Here is a 15,327-nt window from a genome sequence, read left to right as displayed (position 1 = left end):
TTCAGGGGGTCTGGATCAGTCCCATGCTGGCCTCCCAGCCATCAATCTGGGGTCCAAGAGCTCCCCCTAGTTCCGGTCAGCTGTTTCTGTGGGTTAAATCAGCCTAGTCTTGACCCCTTTGCTCATCAGCCCTCCCTCTCTGTCACTGGATTCCAGGAGTTCAGTTCAGTGTTTAGCTGTGAGTGTCTGCCTCTGCTTCCTTCAGTCACTGGATGAAGGGTCTGTTTGCCAGACTCTCTGGCAGTGGGATTGTAGGCTGGATCAGGGGAGTGCAAGCATATGATACTTAATACACCTTACTATACAGTCACCCATCTATAACAAAAAACAAGACCGTGTCTTCAATCATGTGATTGGGTGATGTAGAAACCAACAAAAGTAATTTAATAAATCTCAGAATCATTTCAGAGAAGGAGTCTTAGACTAATATGACCAAAATTTAGTTGGCAGAAATCTGGCCAATTCTGTCATACATTGGTTTATCCTGAGAGATTTTTATCCTCCATTCCTGATGTTTTCTCCCATATAGAAGAACAGCAACTAACGAATATGCATCTAGCCCCCCCCCTCTCTACATAGTCACCCATGATCTACCTGATTTGAGATACTGGAAGTTGTACTAGTGTTTCATAACCCAAGTACTCTCCCTTTGGTCAGAGAGGCAGTAAGCTATTTCGCAGGAGTTATGTCTCTGATTTACCCCGAGTGTGTGTGTGTGTGTGTGTGTGTGTGTGTGTGTGTGTGCGCGTGCGTGTGTTGGGATGACTTTTATTAGTCTTAAAGCTGTTTTCCTGTTTCTGTGTCTGTCTACCAAAGTATTCTTATATTTTCCTTCAAAAGGCTTAACTGACCCAACAAAATCCTCTTGACATTGCAACATTACATTATCATCTACAGAGTCCATTCTCAAGAGCTGTGCAATGAAGTTCCAAAAGAAACATTGATAAAGAATGTTTTCAGTAAGTTTATCATTTGGGGTTGGGCCACATTCATAGTTTCCCTCGAATAGAACAGCTAAGAAGACAAAAGAAGAAAACTACATGGACTTTATTCTTTAGAAGGCTGATATTGAACAATGTTCCTTAAGACTTGTCAGCATGTTAGCTTCCTACTAATTAATTCCAAAATTTTCCATACACATTCACCTGCAGTGCTGAGTTGGGGCAGGCACAAGGCGAGACTGTAGTACACAGGTACCTGCTGTCTTGTAACAGAGCTCTGTACATGACTAGACAAGGAAAGTGACTTTTTTGACAAGGTCTATTCTCGTAAGCAGGAGACAGTGTTCCAAGAACCACCTCTGAGAAAAACTTGTTTGTTTAATAAATACTTATATGGTATGCATACTGTTATTTGCATTTAGTCACGAGGAAGGAAGTTTCCTTGTCCATGGAGTTTGGTTTCTCTATGTCCTGCAACCAAAGCACGTTGTGTCTTCAGCAATAAGGTTTTATTAATTATAATTGGCAACCAAGAAAAATGACAATAGTCTGTGTTGTTTGGGGGGCTTTACTTGCCACCTTGTGCATACCTGTTGCCCATGGAGGCCAGACAGAGAAGTTGGATTGCCCCTGGGAGTAGAGTTACAGGCCATTGAGAGCCACCATGTGCGAGATGGAGTTCAACACATGTCCTGGGAGAGCAGCTAGTGCTCTTAACTATTGAGCCACCTAGGTCTCTGACCTCTGTGGACATCCCAAATTAAACACACAAATCTAAGAATTTGAAGCTAGGATCCATATATGAGAGAGAAAATGTAGCATTTCTCTATCCTAGTATAAGATTTTTACTTGCATTCATTTTCCCACAAATTTCATTTTTCTTTAAGATGAGTTACACACACACACACACACAATATTTGTTATGCATTCACCACTTGATGGACACCTAGGCTGGTTTCATTTGGTATATATTGTGAGTAAAGCAGCAATGAAAATAAGTACAGTTGTTGTTATGATAATGCGTGTGGAAACTTGGCAGATTCCATAGCAAACGAGGTTGACTGAGGCAGGGGATAAACATGCCAGGCAGACAGAACTTAAGTGAGAAGTTTTATTAAAAAGAGGAGGGGACAAAGAAAGAGAAAAGAGGTAAAGAGACGCACACGTAGAGAGAGAGAGGGCCTAAGAGAAGAGGGAGACAGGAAAAGTCCTGTCTGCCCCAGGGGAACAGCGGGAAAGACAAAAGGAAGAGAGAGGAGCAGAAAGGAGAGCTTAAGTGGGTGGGGATCTTTCTTTTAAGGGGGTCCTTTGAATCTGCCTGCAGACTATAAAGCCATGGAACCCTTGGCTGACCGGAGTATTGCCTGAGTGCATTCTGCCAGGTGACAGTGGCAGACTAACAAAATGTCTGAATCCTTACAGTTATCACCATGTTAGTATACAGAGTTTGAATATACGAATATACAGCTAGGTCATATGGTAGTTCAACAGTGAAAACATCTATTTACATTCCCAATGGTGGATGAAGATCCATCCCCCCCACACACACACCCTTGCCAGCATTTCTTGTCATTTTTCATTATAATAGATATTCTAGATGGGGTGAGATGGAATGTACCTTTAAATGTAGTTTTCTAAAAGCTAAAGGTGTTGATTAATTTTTGAAATGTGTATTTGCCATTTGTATTTTTTCTTTTAAGAATGCTTTGTTCCGTTTTGCAATCCATTTTTATTGGGTTGCTTGTTTTCTTGAATTCTTTCTATATTCTAGGTGCTAATCCTCTATAACTCATTTTTATTAGGCAGTTTTTTTCTTGATGTTTGGTTTCTTGAGTTCTTTGCATATCCTAGGTGCTAGTCTTATGTTAGACATATAAGATGCCAAAGATTTTCTCCTGTTCCGTGCTTTACTTGATTAGAAGTTTCCTTTGCTTTTTAATTTCATGAGAGTCCATTTGTCAGCTTTGTTCTTACTTCTCAAGTGATTAGTGACCAATGTAGTTTTAAAGCTATCATGAATGGAATTGTTTCCCTGATTTCTGTAATTGAAGGATTGTCCTTTCTATATAGAAGCCTACTCACTTCCATATGTTGATTTTATATTCTTCCACTTTGCTAAAGGTTTTTTATCAGTTCCATGAGTTTTCCTGTGGAGTCTTTCGGGTTTCTTGTATATAAAAATCATATCATTTGCAAATAGAGATATTTTGACTTCTTTTTTGATGTGCGTCTTTTGTTAGCTTCTCTAAAGAAGTTCTATCAAGTTGTCAGTAGTAAAAGAATCATGCTGACTAAAGCACGTATTGTAATTCTAAGGCATGTGACAAGCAAACAAAAAGGGAGAATTGTTTCTCTTTTTTGTTTTTGTTTTGAGACAGGGTTTCTCTCTGGCTTTGGAGGCTAGAACTAGCTCTTATAGACTAGGCTGGTCTTGAACTCACAAGCATTTAATCAAACTTTAATGTTTTGAATTTATATGTCTGCTTAACAGATACCTCTCAATAATGTAGGTGTTGATTCTTGGTAATGGTCTATGTATGGAATTGGCTAAGATGGACGATTTTCTGTCCCATATGGCGCCTGTCATCTGGAGCTGCAGTAATTTGGAGGATCTATTTATCTGGAAATCTACAGGGTCTCTTCACATGCTTTGCACCAGTGTTGGCATCTTCTGGGTATTCAGCTGGGGCTCTTGCCAGAAGCAACTTGTTTAAACACCAGTTTAAACACCAGTCCACCAGTCCAGAGGGAAAAGGGTAACAACTGGCCAAATTAGTGTTCAGAATAAGTGATGAATACTTTTTATTTATGTGTGAAGATTAATTATATGTGTTAAACTGGCTTGGCTGTTGTGCTTAGAAAACTGAACATTATTCTATATGTTTCTGTGATGATGTGTTTTTAGATGGATTAACATTTAAACTTGTGATGACTCAGACTGAATAAAGCAGATTGTACTCTATAACTCAGATGAGCATCATCCAGTCATTTGGAATACTGATTAAAGCTAAAGTCCAACTGCCCTTGAGTAGGAGGAGAGACGTCAAAGCAGACAGAACTGCAGCTTGATCTGCATTAGATTTACTGACTTCTCCAGGCTGACCGTTCACTCTCTGTCTCCAACATGCACCCACACCCACACCCACACCCACACTCACTGTCTCTCTTTCTGTGGATGTAGCATGCATCTTTACTTTGTTCGTTTGAATGCAGGCTGTATTGCTAAATCTAGCAGTCCTCCAGGAAGAACCTCTGAATACATAATATAATGACCATTTGAGATGACATTTTCAAAGTGACAGGTCTGGTCAAAAATGTTGATCGGATTGCCCAAAAAAAAACAAAGACTGATAATATCTAGAATAAATGGGACGTGCACAGACACTATTGGCATCAAATAAGCATATGAATTTGTTGTCTTGAACTCATATTATTATGGTTTACCATGTTTCTAACAAATGGGGAGCACTTGCTTGTCTTAGAAAATGCACATGGTGATGTTTCTGATGTGCATAATTGCTAAAGAGCACTGGCTAAAGCTGCAGGTCATGAGGCCACCGTAGCATTTTTTGCTCTAGAGGAGAAAAAAAACAGCAACTATATATAAAGCATGTTTTTACAAGAATTGCAGCTACAGGCTCTTTGGTGTCTGCTTTGAATCTCAAGACAGCACCTCTTATGAGGTATCTCTGTTCTGTCTTCATGGATGTGTGACTACAACACACATGTTCCTAATCTCAGAGACAGATGGCAAGGAGTCTGCTTCAGACCCTTGCCAGAGCCGGGGAAAAAAGTCTGCCAACCTAGGCACCTGGAAAGGATGGTAGAAGATCAAATGTGTGAGAACACGTTCTGCTGTGAGGGTTGGTCATCTCCGGTGTTTACCGACCTGCATTTCCAGCAAGGAGGCAGGTTTAGGACCCCCACACACACACCTCTGCCTTGTCCTAGGGAGTTTTATGTCAGGTATGGAAAAAGAAGCTTTATAGGGCCAGTGCTTCTTTCATCTTATATGAAAAATTATATGTATGGAAAATGTAGGACTGCTGTACCTGGTAGGTAGAGTCAGGCTTTGGTGGACGTTAGAAAAGGGAGAATTTTCTCAGGCAGGGATTAACGAAGAGGTTTACAGATTCCTTCAGGAATAGGGATCTGAGCTCTATCACAAAGATTAAAGAGGGTGCTAAGTTGTGCACAAAAACTGAGTAGCTAACCAGGAGGTAGATTTTTCTTTTTAGGTGAATAGAATGGTGCCCTGAGGCCAAAAGCCATAGAGACAGCTAAGGACCTGTCAATTCAGCCATGAACAATGAGACCACACAGGTAAGGATAGAAGTGCACCCCTCAAGCTTTATCTGGAGTATGAAGGGGACTATTTTGGCAAATAGCATTCTCATTTAACATTTTATATATTTGTCATGCAGTTAAAAATATCTCTTTAAAACCCATTTCAGCCAACTAAACTCTGCTTCTTCACATCTGTGCAATAATGTGCTTCCCCAAATCATTTATACTTGTTCATGTAGTGCACTGTTGTTGAACTTACCCAGTTTTCCATCTTCTTCCCATATAACATATTTGACATACACATTTTAATTATTAAAGACAGTGGATTTTTAAAAGCTTTGATACATTCCCTGGAATAACTACAGAGTTTGGCAAGATTCATGCTACATACATCCTTTTAAGATGGAAATTGGAGATGAGTGATATCTTAATGTAATACCGGGAGAGGAAAACTTGGCACACTTTCTTTGTGGAAATCCTTGGCAATGGTCAACGATTGAGGAAAGAGAGGCCGTGACAACCCTTGCTTCCTTAAGGCTGTACTCAGAGTCTTGGGCACACAAGCAAGCATGGTCAATGCAGCCTAGCTAAAGTGACAAAAGATTTCATTTAGAGAAACCTCAGAACCTTTCTTAGAAACAAATCCAATAATAACAAATATGTAATACCGATACAGTTAGGGATTAAAACATGAAAACTGTTGGCTGTGCTTTGTTTGTGGGTATGTTCATGAGTCATTAAACACAGAACAAAGCATGAGAATGATGAAAATAGCCTGTGAAGAGCGGTTCCTACTAGTGCTAAGATGACTGGAAGGGTCGCTGAGAGAAGTCCATTCTGGAATAATGTGCTCTTTAGCCTTGACTGCATAGGAATTCGCCTATAATGGCTTTATGATGGTTTTTTTAAATGTCCTAAATCAAAAATAGTTATCATAAGTAAATTTCTTAATTAGTTTCTATCTTGTATTATCAACGATCAATTATCTACTTTGCAAATGCAGAAAATGCATTCACTACTAGGACCAGATTAATAATCTTCAGCCCCACCATAATATTATCAGAGTGCTATGTTTCCTCCAATTATCATCTACACATGTGCATACATGTGTATGCATATGTTCATTGTATGTGTGATGAACACAAGTCTAACTTAAATGAACCAACAGGAAGCAAGAAGGTTTGGTTTGTGGTTCCTCTGTATTGAGATGATGCTTGCCATCTGTGCTACTCCATCTGACCCACTTCTGGTGCTATTCCATTGGGAAAATTCTAACAATATGAAGCCTAAGAGTTTCCCTAAGCTTTTAGGGACCTCAGCTCAGGGTGGATTTTGTGGCTTTGCTACTTAAAGGAACGGACTTAGGAGTAGCCAAATTATGAAAATAGCACTATTGGTTTTCACCACTTATTATTGAAATAAAATTTTATTGTTACTTTCTGCTTGCCTTACTATCCTAATGAAACATTTTGACGCCCTAGTGCTCAGCAAAATGGATATAAAAGTCAGGATAGTCAAATGCAACATTGGTCTGTAAGACAGCATAGTTTCTACCTGTAAGTACCCACATACTTTATTTTCAATATTTCTAAATTCAAAACAGCACTTGATTGCCATTGCAATTCCCTTTTTACTCATCCTTATTTAGATGGTATTGTTTAACTCAAACATTCCAAGACTTCTAGTATCCTTGCACATCTGGAAATATATTCAGGAAGGTTACATTGTTAAAAATGTGTTGATCCAAGCCAGGCTTTGGTGGTGCATGCCTTTAATCTCAGCACTCAGGAGGCAGAGGCAGGCAGATCTCTGTGAGTTGGAGGCCATCCTGGTCTACAGAGCAAGTTACAAGAGAGCCTCCAAAAAATACAGAGAAAGCCTGTCTTGAAAAACCAAAAAAAAATTGTGTTGGTCCTTTTGTGACCCAGCTTATATGTCAGTTTTGGAAAGTAGTACACAAGTTTATTTATTTACTTAATTACTTACTTATTGTGGTAGTGGAGACTGATCCTGGAGCCTTTTACATACTAGAAAAGTGCTATCACTGAACTATACTCACAATGCACAGGTTCAGTTTGAAGATATTTTCAACAGTTATTTGCTGTGTTTCACATGTTGATAAGATAAAATGTATTACTAGTTTTGCAAATCTTTAATATCGTACTGATATTTCCTAATTATACTAATATACCCAAAATTCACACTATGCTTTCTTATGTTAATTATAGAGTTTTCTGCGTATTTGTTGTGATTTGAATCTGAAATGCCCAACCCTGTCCCTGACCACTTGGCTGCCTGTTGTTGGATTTGAAGAAAATGATAGGTTTCTGAGGGCTATGACCTAATCAATGGCTTAATCTCTTTGTCAGCAGGAGACAGACAGGCAGCTCCACACTGCCACCCTCAGTAGCCTAAGAATTCCCCTAAGCTTTTAGGGACCTCAGCTCAGGTTGCATTTTATGGCTTTGCTACTGAAAGGAATGAACTTTGGAGTAGTCAATTCATGAAGCTGTGCTGGAGATTTTATTTTTAATTTTATGATCCTAATTAATTTTATTTAAATTAAAAACAATCTTATTTCACACAACAATCCCAGTTCCCTCTTCCTCCCATCCTCCCATTCCCCCCACTATCTACCCATCCCACACCCCCTTTTCCACTCCCCCCTCCACTCCTCAGGGTGGTGGAAGCCTCCCATGGGAGATCATCAAAATCTGTCACATCATTTGGGGCAGGATCGAGTCCCTCCTCTCTGTATCTAGGCTAAGAGAGTAGCCCTCCATAGGGAATGGGCTCCAAAAACCTGTCAATGTACTAGGGATAAATACTGTTCCACTTCCTGAGACCCCATAGACTTCCCAAGTCTCCTAACTGACACCCATGTTCAGGGGGCCTGGTTTGGTCCAATGCTGGTTTCCCAGCTGTCAGTCTGAGGTCCATGAGCATCCCTTTGTTCAGGTCAGCTGTGTCTGTGGGTTTCTCCAGCCTGGTCTTGATACCTTTGTGCATTACTCCTCCCTCTCTACAATTGGATTCCAGGAGTTCGGCTCAGTGTTTACATGCTATTTTAATAAAAACTTAGTCACGACAGTTGAGAGAAAGCTAGGCTCTCAGAAGAAAGTAAGACACATGTGAGAGAATGCGTATGAGCTTCTCAAAAAAAGAGTTGCAGAGCATTAGGTGTACCCAAGTGTGGGCATGGGCTCCTCAAGGAAGAGTAATATATTAATTGTCAACATTAGCCATACTATACTATTTTGATGGCTCTCAGATTACATTTCAGAAAATGGTTAAGAAATCATTTTCCTTTGCCTCTTTAGATAAGTGAGATTATAGGGTGGCTGTGAAGATGGCTTAGGTGGAATTAGAATCTGATAAGAGAAAACCAGAAGCCACTAGTATTGCACAATGTGTTTAGTACATCTCCTTTCCTTGTAAGTGGTTTTTCAGGTGGGAAGGCAGAAAGGCCTTTTGCTCAAGGCAGGCAAGTTAGCAGCTGGTAGCAGTCCAATAGCAGCTGGATAGGAGTTCTTAACAGTATGCTGGAATTTTTGCTTCTTTAGCTGGCAAGATGCTTTGACTGGATTCTAGGGCAAGGGGGAGTCCTTTCTCCTTCTCATGTCCCCAATATTTCCCCTGGCTTTATTATCCTGCCTCCATTTGATGAGTCCACAATGATGACCATATTGAAAGTTGGTTGAGACAAGCAGATCAGCTGGTACATATCTTGCAAAATAGAACTTGTGGCTGGCCCCTTCCCATCTCTGTCTACATCATGGCAGAGAAATAAGCAGCCTTTGCCACATACTATTGAGTTTTGATGCTTCTGCTTCTTCTCAGGCCCCAATGCAACAGAACCAACTGATGACGGCTGAAACTACTGAAAACCGTGAGGCAAAATAAATCTATGCTCATTTAAGCTGACTTTTTCGCGTATTTGTCATGGTGAGAGAAAAGTAATTTATCTTTACTGATTTTTATTTTTGTGATAGTGAATACTGTCAGCTTAACAGAATCTAGAATCTCCTGGGGAAATGTCTGTCAGGGATTATATTGATTAGGTTAACCCCTGGGGTATATGTGTCAAGGCTTATCTAAATTAAGTTAATTGAGGTGAAAAGACTCATACTGGATGTGGGTGGGGCCTTTCGGGGAAGGGGGATTCCAAGACTGCATGAGAAGTGAGAAAGCTTACAGAACAGTGTCTATCACACTGCTTCCTGCAGAACAGTGTCTATCACACTGCTTCCTGCAGAACAGTGTCTATCACACTGCTTCCTGCCTGCAAACTCCATGTGGCCACCTGCCACCTCTAAGCTTTTGCCACCATGCTTTCCCTACCATGGTGGACCATCCCCTTGTACTGTCAACCAAAATAAGTGTCTTTTCTCTTAAGTTGCTTGTATCAGGACATTTAAGGACAGCAATAGGGAAAGCAATGAAGCATCCTTTCATGGAATGATACAAGTTAAGGAGTATGAGACTCCTAGTGGGTTGATTGGCAGTTTTTCTTTATTAACTTTCCCTGTTTATTATAGAACATTCTGTGATATTTAAAAAGCAGTATCAGATATCTCATAGAATATACCTTTCACTGTTTTCTGAGGTTCATCTTTTCTCTGTCATAGACTTAATGTGAACATTTTATCACCATCTTATATTTTTCCTTTTCATTGCTTTTCTTAGAATAGGAAGGGGACAGGCTGTGGATTTTAATCTAATTGTTGCTTCTGATAAATTACAAACTTAGAGTCTTAGGAACTGAGCTATATTTCTTCTCTAAACATTGCAAGCTCAATCTCTCAGTCTCTATGTTCTCGTTGGCTGATTTTATCTTCTTCTGCAGTTATTACTGCAGTCCTAAGAATGACAATTTAATACTTCTAGGCAGACCTGTCTTATCCTACAGGCTTTTGCCCGCTTGTCTAGAGTTCATTAAGATTTGTAAAAACGAAAGGTCTGATATAAACAGTTTCAGACATCCACGATTGAACCTCCAGGAGATGGGGAAGCCAGCTGCAATCTTTGCACAGTGTTCTCATATCCTCTGTGGAGTGTTGAAACTGGCTGATACCAACAGAAATGGAGTCTGGCTGACTTGTTGGCTGATAGTCCTTTTGCTCAAGGCAGGCAGGACAGGAAGAAAGAGTCCGATGACAGCTAGTTAGAAGTCCACTTGCCCTATCCATCCCTCAATTCCTGCACATTTACACAAAAAGGACATAATTTAACAGTAATTGTGACTTTTAACAGTACTTAATACTTATCTAGTGCTCCAGAGAGAGGTTTGTCCTCTTTCTATCTCGGTTGCAATTATAATACAAGTGCAAATATAATACTGAAAAATCTAAAATCTAGCTCCTTCTAAACAAAATCAGCATGGCATTATATAATACATGTGATTATCAGGAAAGGAGATAGAACAAACGTAGAGTGTTGATAATCTTGTTAATGAAATCCAGACTTTTTTCTGTTCCTGGGACAATTTTTAATCTTAAGTAAATAGTTCTATCTTGTTCTAGTAAACAAAAGTAAGTATAAAGTATGTTCAAAAGGTTGCCAACTGAAATGTGCTACAATGAAAATTGCTCCTGAGTTTGACTAAATAATAGCTAATTTGGGGGTGGTCTCATATAGCATAGGAGAGCCTCAAACTCAAAATATTTCTACCTCCACGCCCAAATTCTAAGATTACAGGACAGTGTCACCACCCCCAACATGAAAGGTGAGACAGAGGCAGTGTTTTTTTCTATGAGGCTCTGCATCTGACTCCACTGTGACTACATATAGGACAAAGACAAAAATTACAAGTGATATTTCTGGATGACAGGATGTGGTTGTTTATGCTCTTATTTACTTTTCAGCACAATCTAAATGTGCATTAAACCTTTCATTGTATATTTCTAAAAGATAGCAAATTTTGAATGTTCATCATAAGGTCTTTGTTGTGTATAAAAAATAAATCAACCAGAAAGAAAAATTATGGACTGTTGCATATGACTTTAGATTAATAATTGTGAAATTGTTTAATAACAATAAATATATACCCATTGGCTATTAAATAGGTTATATTAGGCACTGTGCCAAACACTGAGCTTCAGGATGGCAAAGACAAAACAATTGTTATAAATGGACAGGGCATGGACCTACACAGAAAGTATAATGTATAATTTTAGTATCATAAATTTATTAGTAGTAATGCAGTAATTTAACTGAACAATGTTAAAAATTAAAGACAGTACTAGCTTAACTATACTCATACACTGAATATTTAATAGAGTTCAATTTAATAATTTTAGAACTGTACATTCATTGTGTATTCAAGTAAGGGAATTCAGATGGTGTTTGTAAAATTGTTACATTTCTGACAGTTTCTTTGTACCTATGTTGTCAAAACTTAAGACATATGAAAAATCAAGTGGGTCACTGCTATAAAAGTAATCTCTGATTTAGAGGTTGCTGAACAGTGGACAACAAAGCCTAGAAGGGCACAAAGGTGTCAAGAATTCAATCTTAGTATTTCCCTTATGTGCACAGGTAGGTGCACTGTGTTCCCATGAACACTAACATATTGTAAGGGCTATAATTTTTTGCATATGAGATTAAAACTTTGGGGTGCTTCTTTCAAGTTTCCAGATCAGTGATTACTAGCCTTCTTTTATAGAGTCAATTAGAAACAGTATCAAACAGGATTTCTAACTCCACTGTACTTAGCTTATGAGAATAATCAACAATTTCCAAATTACTCTGTCAGGCCCTGAGCAACTAAAATTGAGACAATATTACTGTCTAGAGGATACACATTTACATAAAAATCATAAAGTAAAATAGTTTACATGGTTTTTTAAGAGGTCACAATTGTTTCTGTGGGTATCAACACAATGGTTACCCACAGAAACAGCTGACCTGAGCTAGTGGGAGCTCACTGACTCTGGAGTGATGGGGAGTTGGGAGATCCTGCACAGGACCAAACTAGGACCTCTGAATGTGGGTGACAGTTGTGTGACTTGGGCAGTGTGTGGGGTTGCTCACAGTGGAACCAGGATTTATCTCTAGTGCATGAATTAGAGATAATTCCCTATGGAAAGATACTCTCTCAGTCTAAATACAGGGCCTAGGTCCTGCCTCAAAGAGATGTGTGTGCCAGACTTCCTTGACTCCCCACGGGAAGCCTTACCTTCTCTGAAATGAATGGGGGTGGAGTGGGGTGATTATGGAGCAAACAGGAGGAGGGAGAAAGTGGGAACTGGGATTGGTATGTAAAATGAGAAAAGATTGGTTTTAAAATTTTTAAAAATGAAAAAAAGGGCTCACAGTGGCATTTCTTTCAGGTATGGATGGGACAAACAGGATGCAGCCAGAGAATGCCTGTTCCCCAGTGAAACTGATGTTTCCAGGAAGTCTGTTAAACTGGGTGGGCAGACCTGCTGAGAGCTGCTTTAAGGGAAATCCACCCCGGGGTCGAACCACCATAAAGCTGTTAGCCTATTTGTGTTCTGGAGGTTTACAGTAATGCAGCTCTGGACATAACCCTGAAAGGCATCTGCTATCTATTGTGCTAGGCCCCACTGCACCTGTGCCAGAGCTTTTTGAATGGGGGCATAAATACAACACCAGAAAGGGCTACTTTCTTAAGAACCATGGGGATTGTACTCACCTGGATAAATATGTCAAGTTATAAAGGCATTTTCCATACTATTACACTAAGGTCACTACATACTACAAATAAATCAGATTTAGCTATGCAGAGGACTGCAGGCATGTCATCCCCAGGTACAGAAAGCAGGAATCAGAAGGGGACATGTGCCCAAATCACATGCCTATAATCAGAGAAGTGGGATTGCAACATACAAATGACATGGAGGAACACACCTTTTTCCTGTATGGAATTAGGAGAATGGGCAAGGACTGAGGATTCCCCTCAGTTCACCGTAGCTATTTGGTAAGGGCTGGAGGCCTGGGCTTATTGAATGCTGGCTAGCAAGTAGGGAAAAACCTAAGCCAGCAGAGTCCCCACCTGATCTCGTTTATTCCACACCTTTGTAAAACTCTACCGACCCCTAAGTCACAGAAGAGACTACAGGGTAATCTTAAATTGTATTTATGAGGATTTACGCCTTAAGTTTGTTGAGCAAATAATTATATACACCTGCAATAAATTCATAAAATCTCTGAAAAAGTTTATGAAACTCCAAACAAAAGGAAAATTATATGCTTGTGCCCCCTCCCCAATATTGTTGAATTTCAGACTTTTTTGTGGTTCATTTCTTATGTAAGTATATATGCTTTATAAGGAGACGATAATAAATACTCACATTGCTTTTCAGTTGCTTTATTTACTTTACATTTTCCATGCAAATGGGCAACATTGTATTGTTGACAGAAACTTACACTGAGTGGGAAGGCAATCTCCAATTAGAGAAGCTGGCAACACAAGACCCACCTGGCACATGGAAATAATACAAGGCTCACCACAAAGATCAGTAAAGGCATGTCAGGAAAATGCAAGGACTAGGAATACATCGGGAATCACAGTATGAATCTCAGGGAAAATGGCTGAAGTCAAGGCATAAGGCAGAATTCATCGTGGTGATCATGGTGATTAGAGAGCTCCCCCATGAGAATGCGCAGACAATTTCTCAACTGCAGCTCCCTAAGTTTTCTCCTGATTTCTCTCATCTCCTCCATGAACATTTCCATATCATCTCCATCTCCACCCAACCCATCATGAATCTGCCTATTGGGTATGGCCCATCGAAAGTTAGGGGCAAGTCGGCGAGCCTGCCCTCTTCGGTTGTGGTTGTTCGCTGCAGGCTGGTGGCCATCACCTCCTCCCAAAGGGCGGTCTTCTTGTCCATTCTGCAGGGGCTGATCCATTTCTTCGTTTTCCTGGTGGATATTTGCCATGATGAGATTTTGTTTTCTGGTTGTTATTCTTTGAACACAAGTAAGACAGGGCAAGGAAAGAAACTGAATGCTTGGTGCACTGACTAGCAATATTCTGAGACTAACAACAAAAATTTTCATTATCACTTACCCCCCCCCACCTTAAGAGTCTCCAGGCAACCTTTAGGGAGCCTCCATTTCGAGCCCCTCCCACCAGCTCTCTCTTTTCGCTCCCTCCTCCAAAGCCCACCATTTTTTATTTCCCAGGATCCTTTCCCTGAGCTCTGCAGGCACCAAAATGGAGGACTGAGATGGAGAGTAGGGTGGGGTGGGGGCTCTCAGTGGGGTCCCAGACAGGGCTTTCCGCAAGCTCCTTCAGCCTCCCCCCAGTCCCCGAAACACACTAACCCTGAACCGACCTGGGCCTATCCCTTGCCGCGTAGTCCTCCTCTCAATTGTCGCTGCGAGACGTTCCAGCCGCGACTCCGCTATTAGACCTGAGACAGGGTGGGATGGGAGAGACTCAGCGTGGAACTCAGTACCGCACCCCGCCCCCCGCCCATCCCCCTACCCGGGCGCCCACAATCTCCACCAGCCGGCTCCCTTCCCCGCTCCCCAGCGCTAGGTCTAGCACTCTTTCCCCGCCAGCAGGCCCAGCCGGCCCTTTCCCGAGACCCCCGCCATACCCTCCCACAAGCAGGGTCGCCCCTTCCCGGGCGCAGCCACTGTTCTCTATGCGGTGCAATAAGCCGCGCAGCCACTGCACCGTCCTCCAGTGCGCTCTGGAGCATCGGGAGGCTGTAGCCCCCAGGGCCGCTGCGTGCTGGCCTCTTACCTGCTCTGCTCGCCCAGGGCCCGATGCCAGCCCGCCCTGCGCAGGGAAGCACGGAGCTGGTGGCCAGACACAAGTGAAGACTGCACCCAAGGCTGCGTCGCTCTGCAGCCCCAGGTCACGTGAGGGCCCCGCGTCACCGCCAAGCTCGCTCCCCTGCTCAGGAGGCCAGTGCGACAGGAGGCCCCGCCTCCACCTCCCCGCCGCGAGCGAGCACCTCAGGCCTCACCCGTCACTCATCCAGATCCTCGCCAATCTGAGGACCCACAAGTGGCATCACCGTCTGGAGGCTGGACTTCTCCCTTCCCTGTTACCAGGGAGAGTCTGCACCATCCTCCATCTCTGCCGCCCTCACCCCCATTATAGCCAGGTCTTGCCTTT

General features: G+C 41.5%; 1 protein-coding gene and 1 long non-coding RNA gene across 3 annotated transcripts; one reads left to right on the top strand and one right to left on the bottom strand.

The window, feature by feature from the left end:
* The first annotated feature begins 8,236 nt into the window (after nt 1–8,236).
* Nucleotides 8,237–13,549, top strand: LOC121140014. Its single transcript, XR_005876836.1, has 2 exons — nt 8,237–9,173; nt 12,560–13,549. It is a non-coding gene; the product is annotated as an uncharacterized LOC121140014 (long non-coding RNA).
* On the bottom strand, nt 13,545–15,015 carry Bex3 (brain expressed X-linked 3). 2 transcript variants are annotated; one of them, XM_005076721.4, is made up of 3 exons: nt 14,950–15,015; nt 14,534–14,611; nt 13,545–14,163 (listed from the first exon to the last, which is right to left on the bottom strand). In XM_005076721.4, the coding sequence occupies exon 3, from the start codon at nt 14,133–14,135 to the stop codon at nt 13,791–13,793; it is 345 nt and encodes a 114-aa protein (XP_005076778.1). In that variant the 5' UTR covers nt 14,136–14,163; nt 14,534–14,611; nt 14,950–15,015; the 3' UTR covers nt 13,545–13,790. The 2 variants fall into 2 exon arrangements, with proteins under 2 accessions (XP_005076778.1, XP_012973618.1); XM_013118164.3 differs by having other exon boundaries at nt 13,545–14,117; nt 14,950–15,014.
* Between the last annotated feature and the right edge of the window lie 312 nt (nt 15,016–15,327).

This window comes from Mesocricetus auratus, unplaced genomic scaffold (assembly GCF_017639785.1).
Source record: "Mesocricetus auratus isolate SY011 unplaced genomic scaffold, BCM_Maur_2.0 Super-Scaffold_100003, whole genome shotgun sequence".
NCBI classification, from domain to species: Eukaryota; Metazoa; Chordata; class Mammalia; order Rodentia; family Cricetidae; genus Mesocricetus; species Mesocricetus auratus.
The sequence above is the reverse complement of the archived record's forward strand: the minus strand, read 5'-3'. Positions and strand labels throughout refer to the sequence as shown.

Bases quoted from the DNA above. Each gene is read 5' to 3' on its own strand.
- Bex3 (XM_005076721.4), bottom strand. From the start codon at position 14,135: ATGGCAAATATCCACCAGGAAAACGAAGAAATGGATCAGCCCCTGCAG.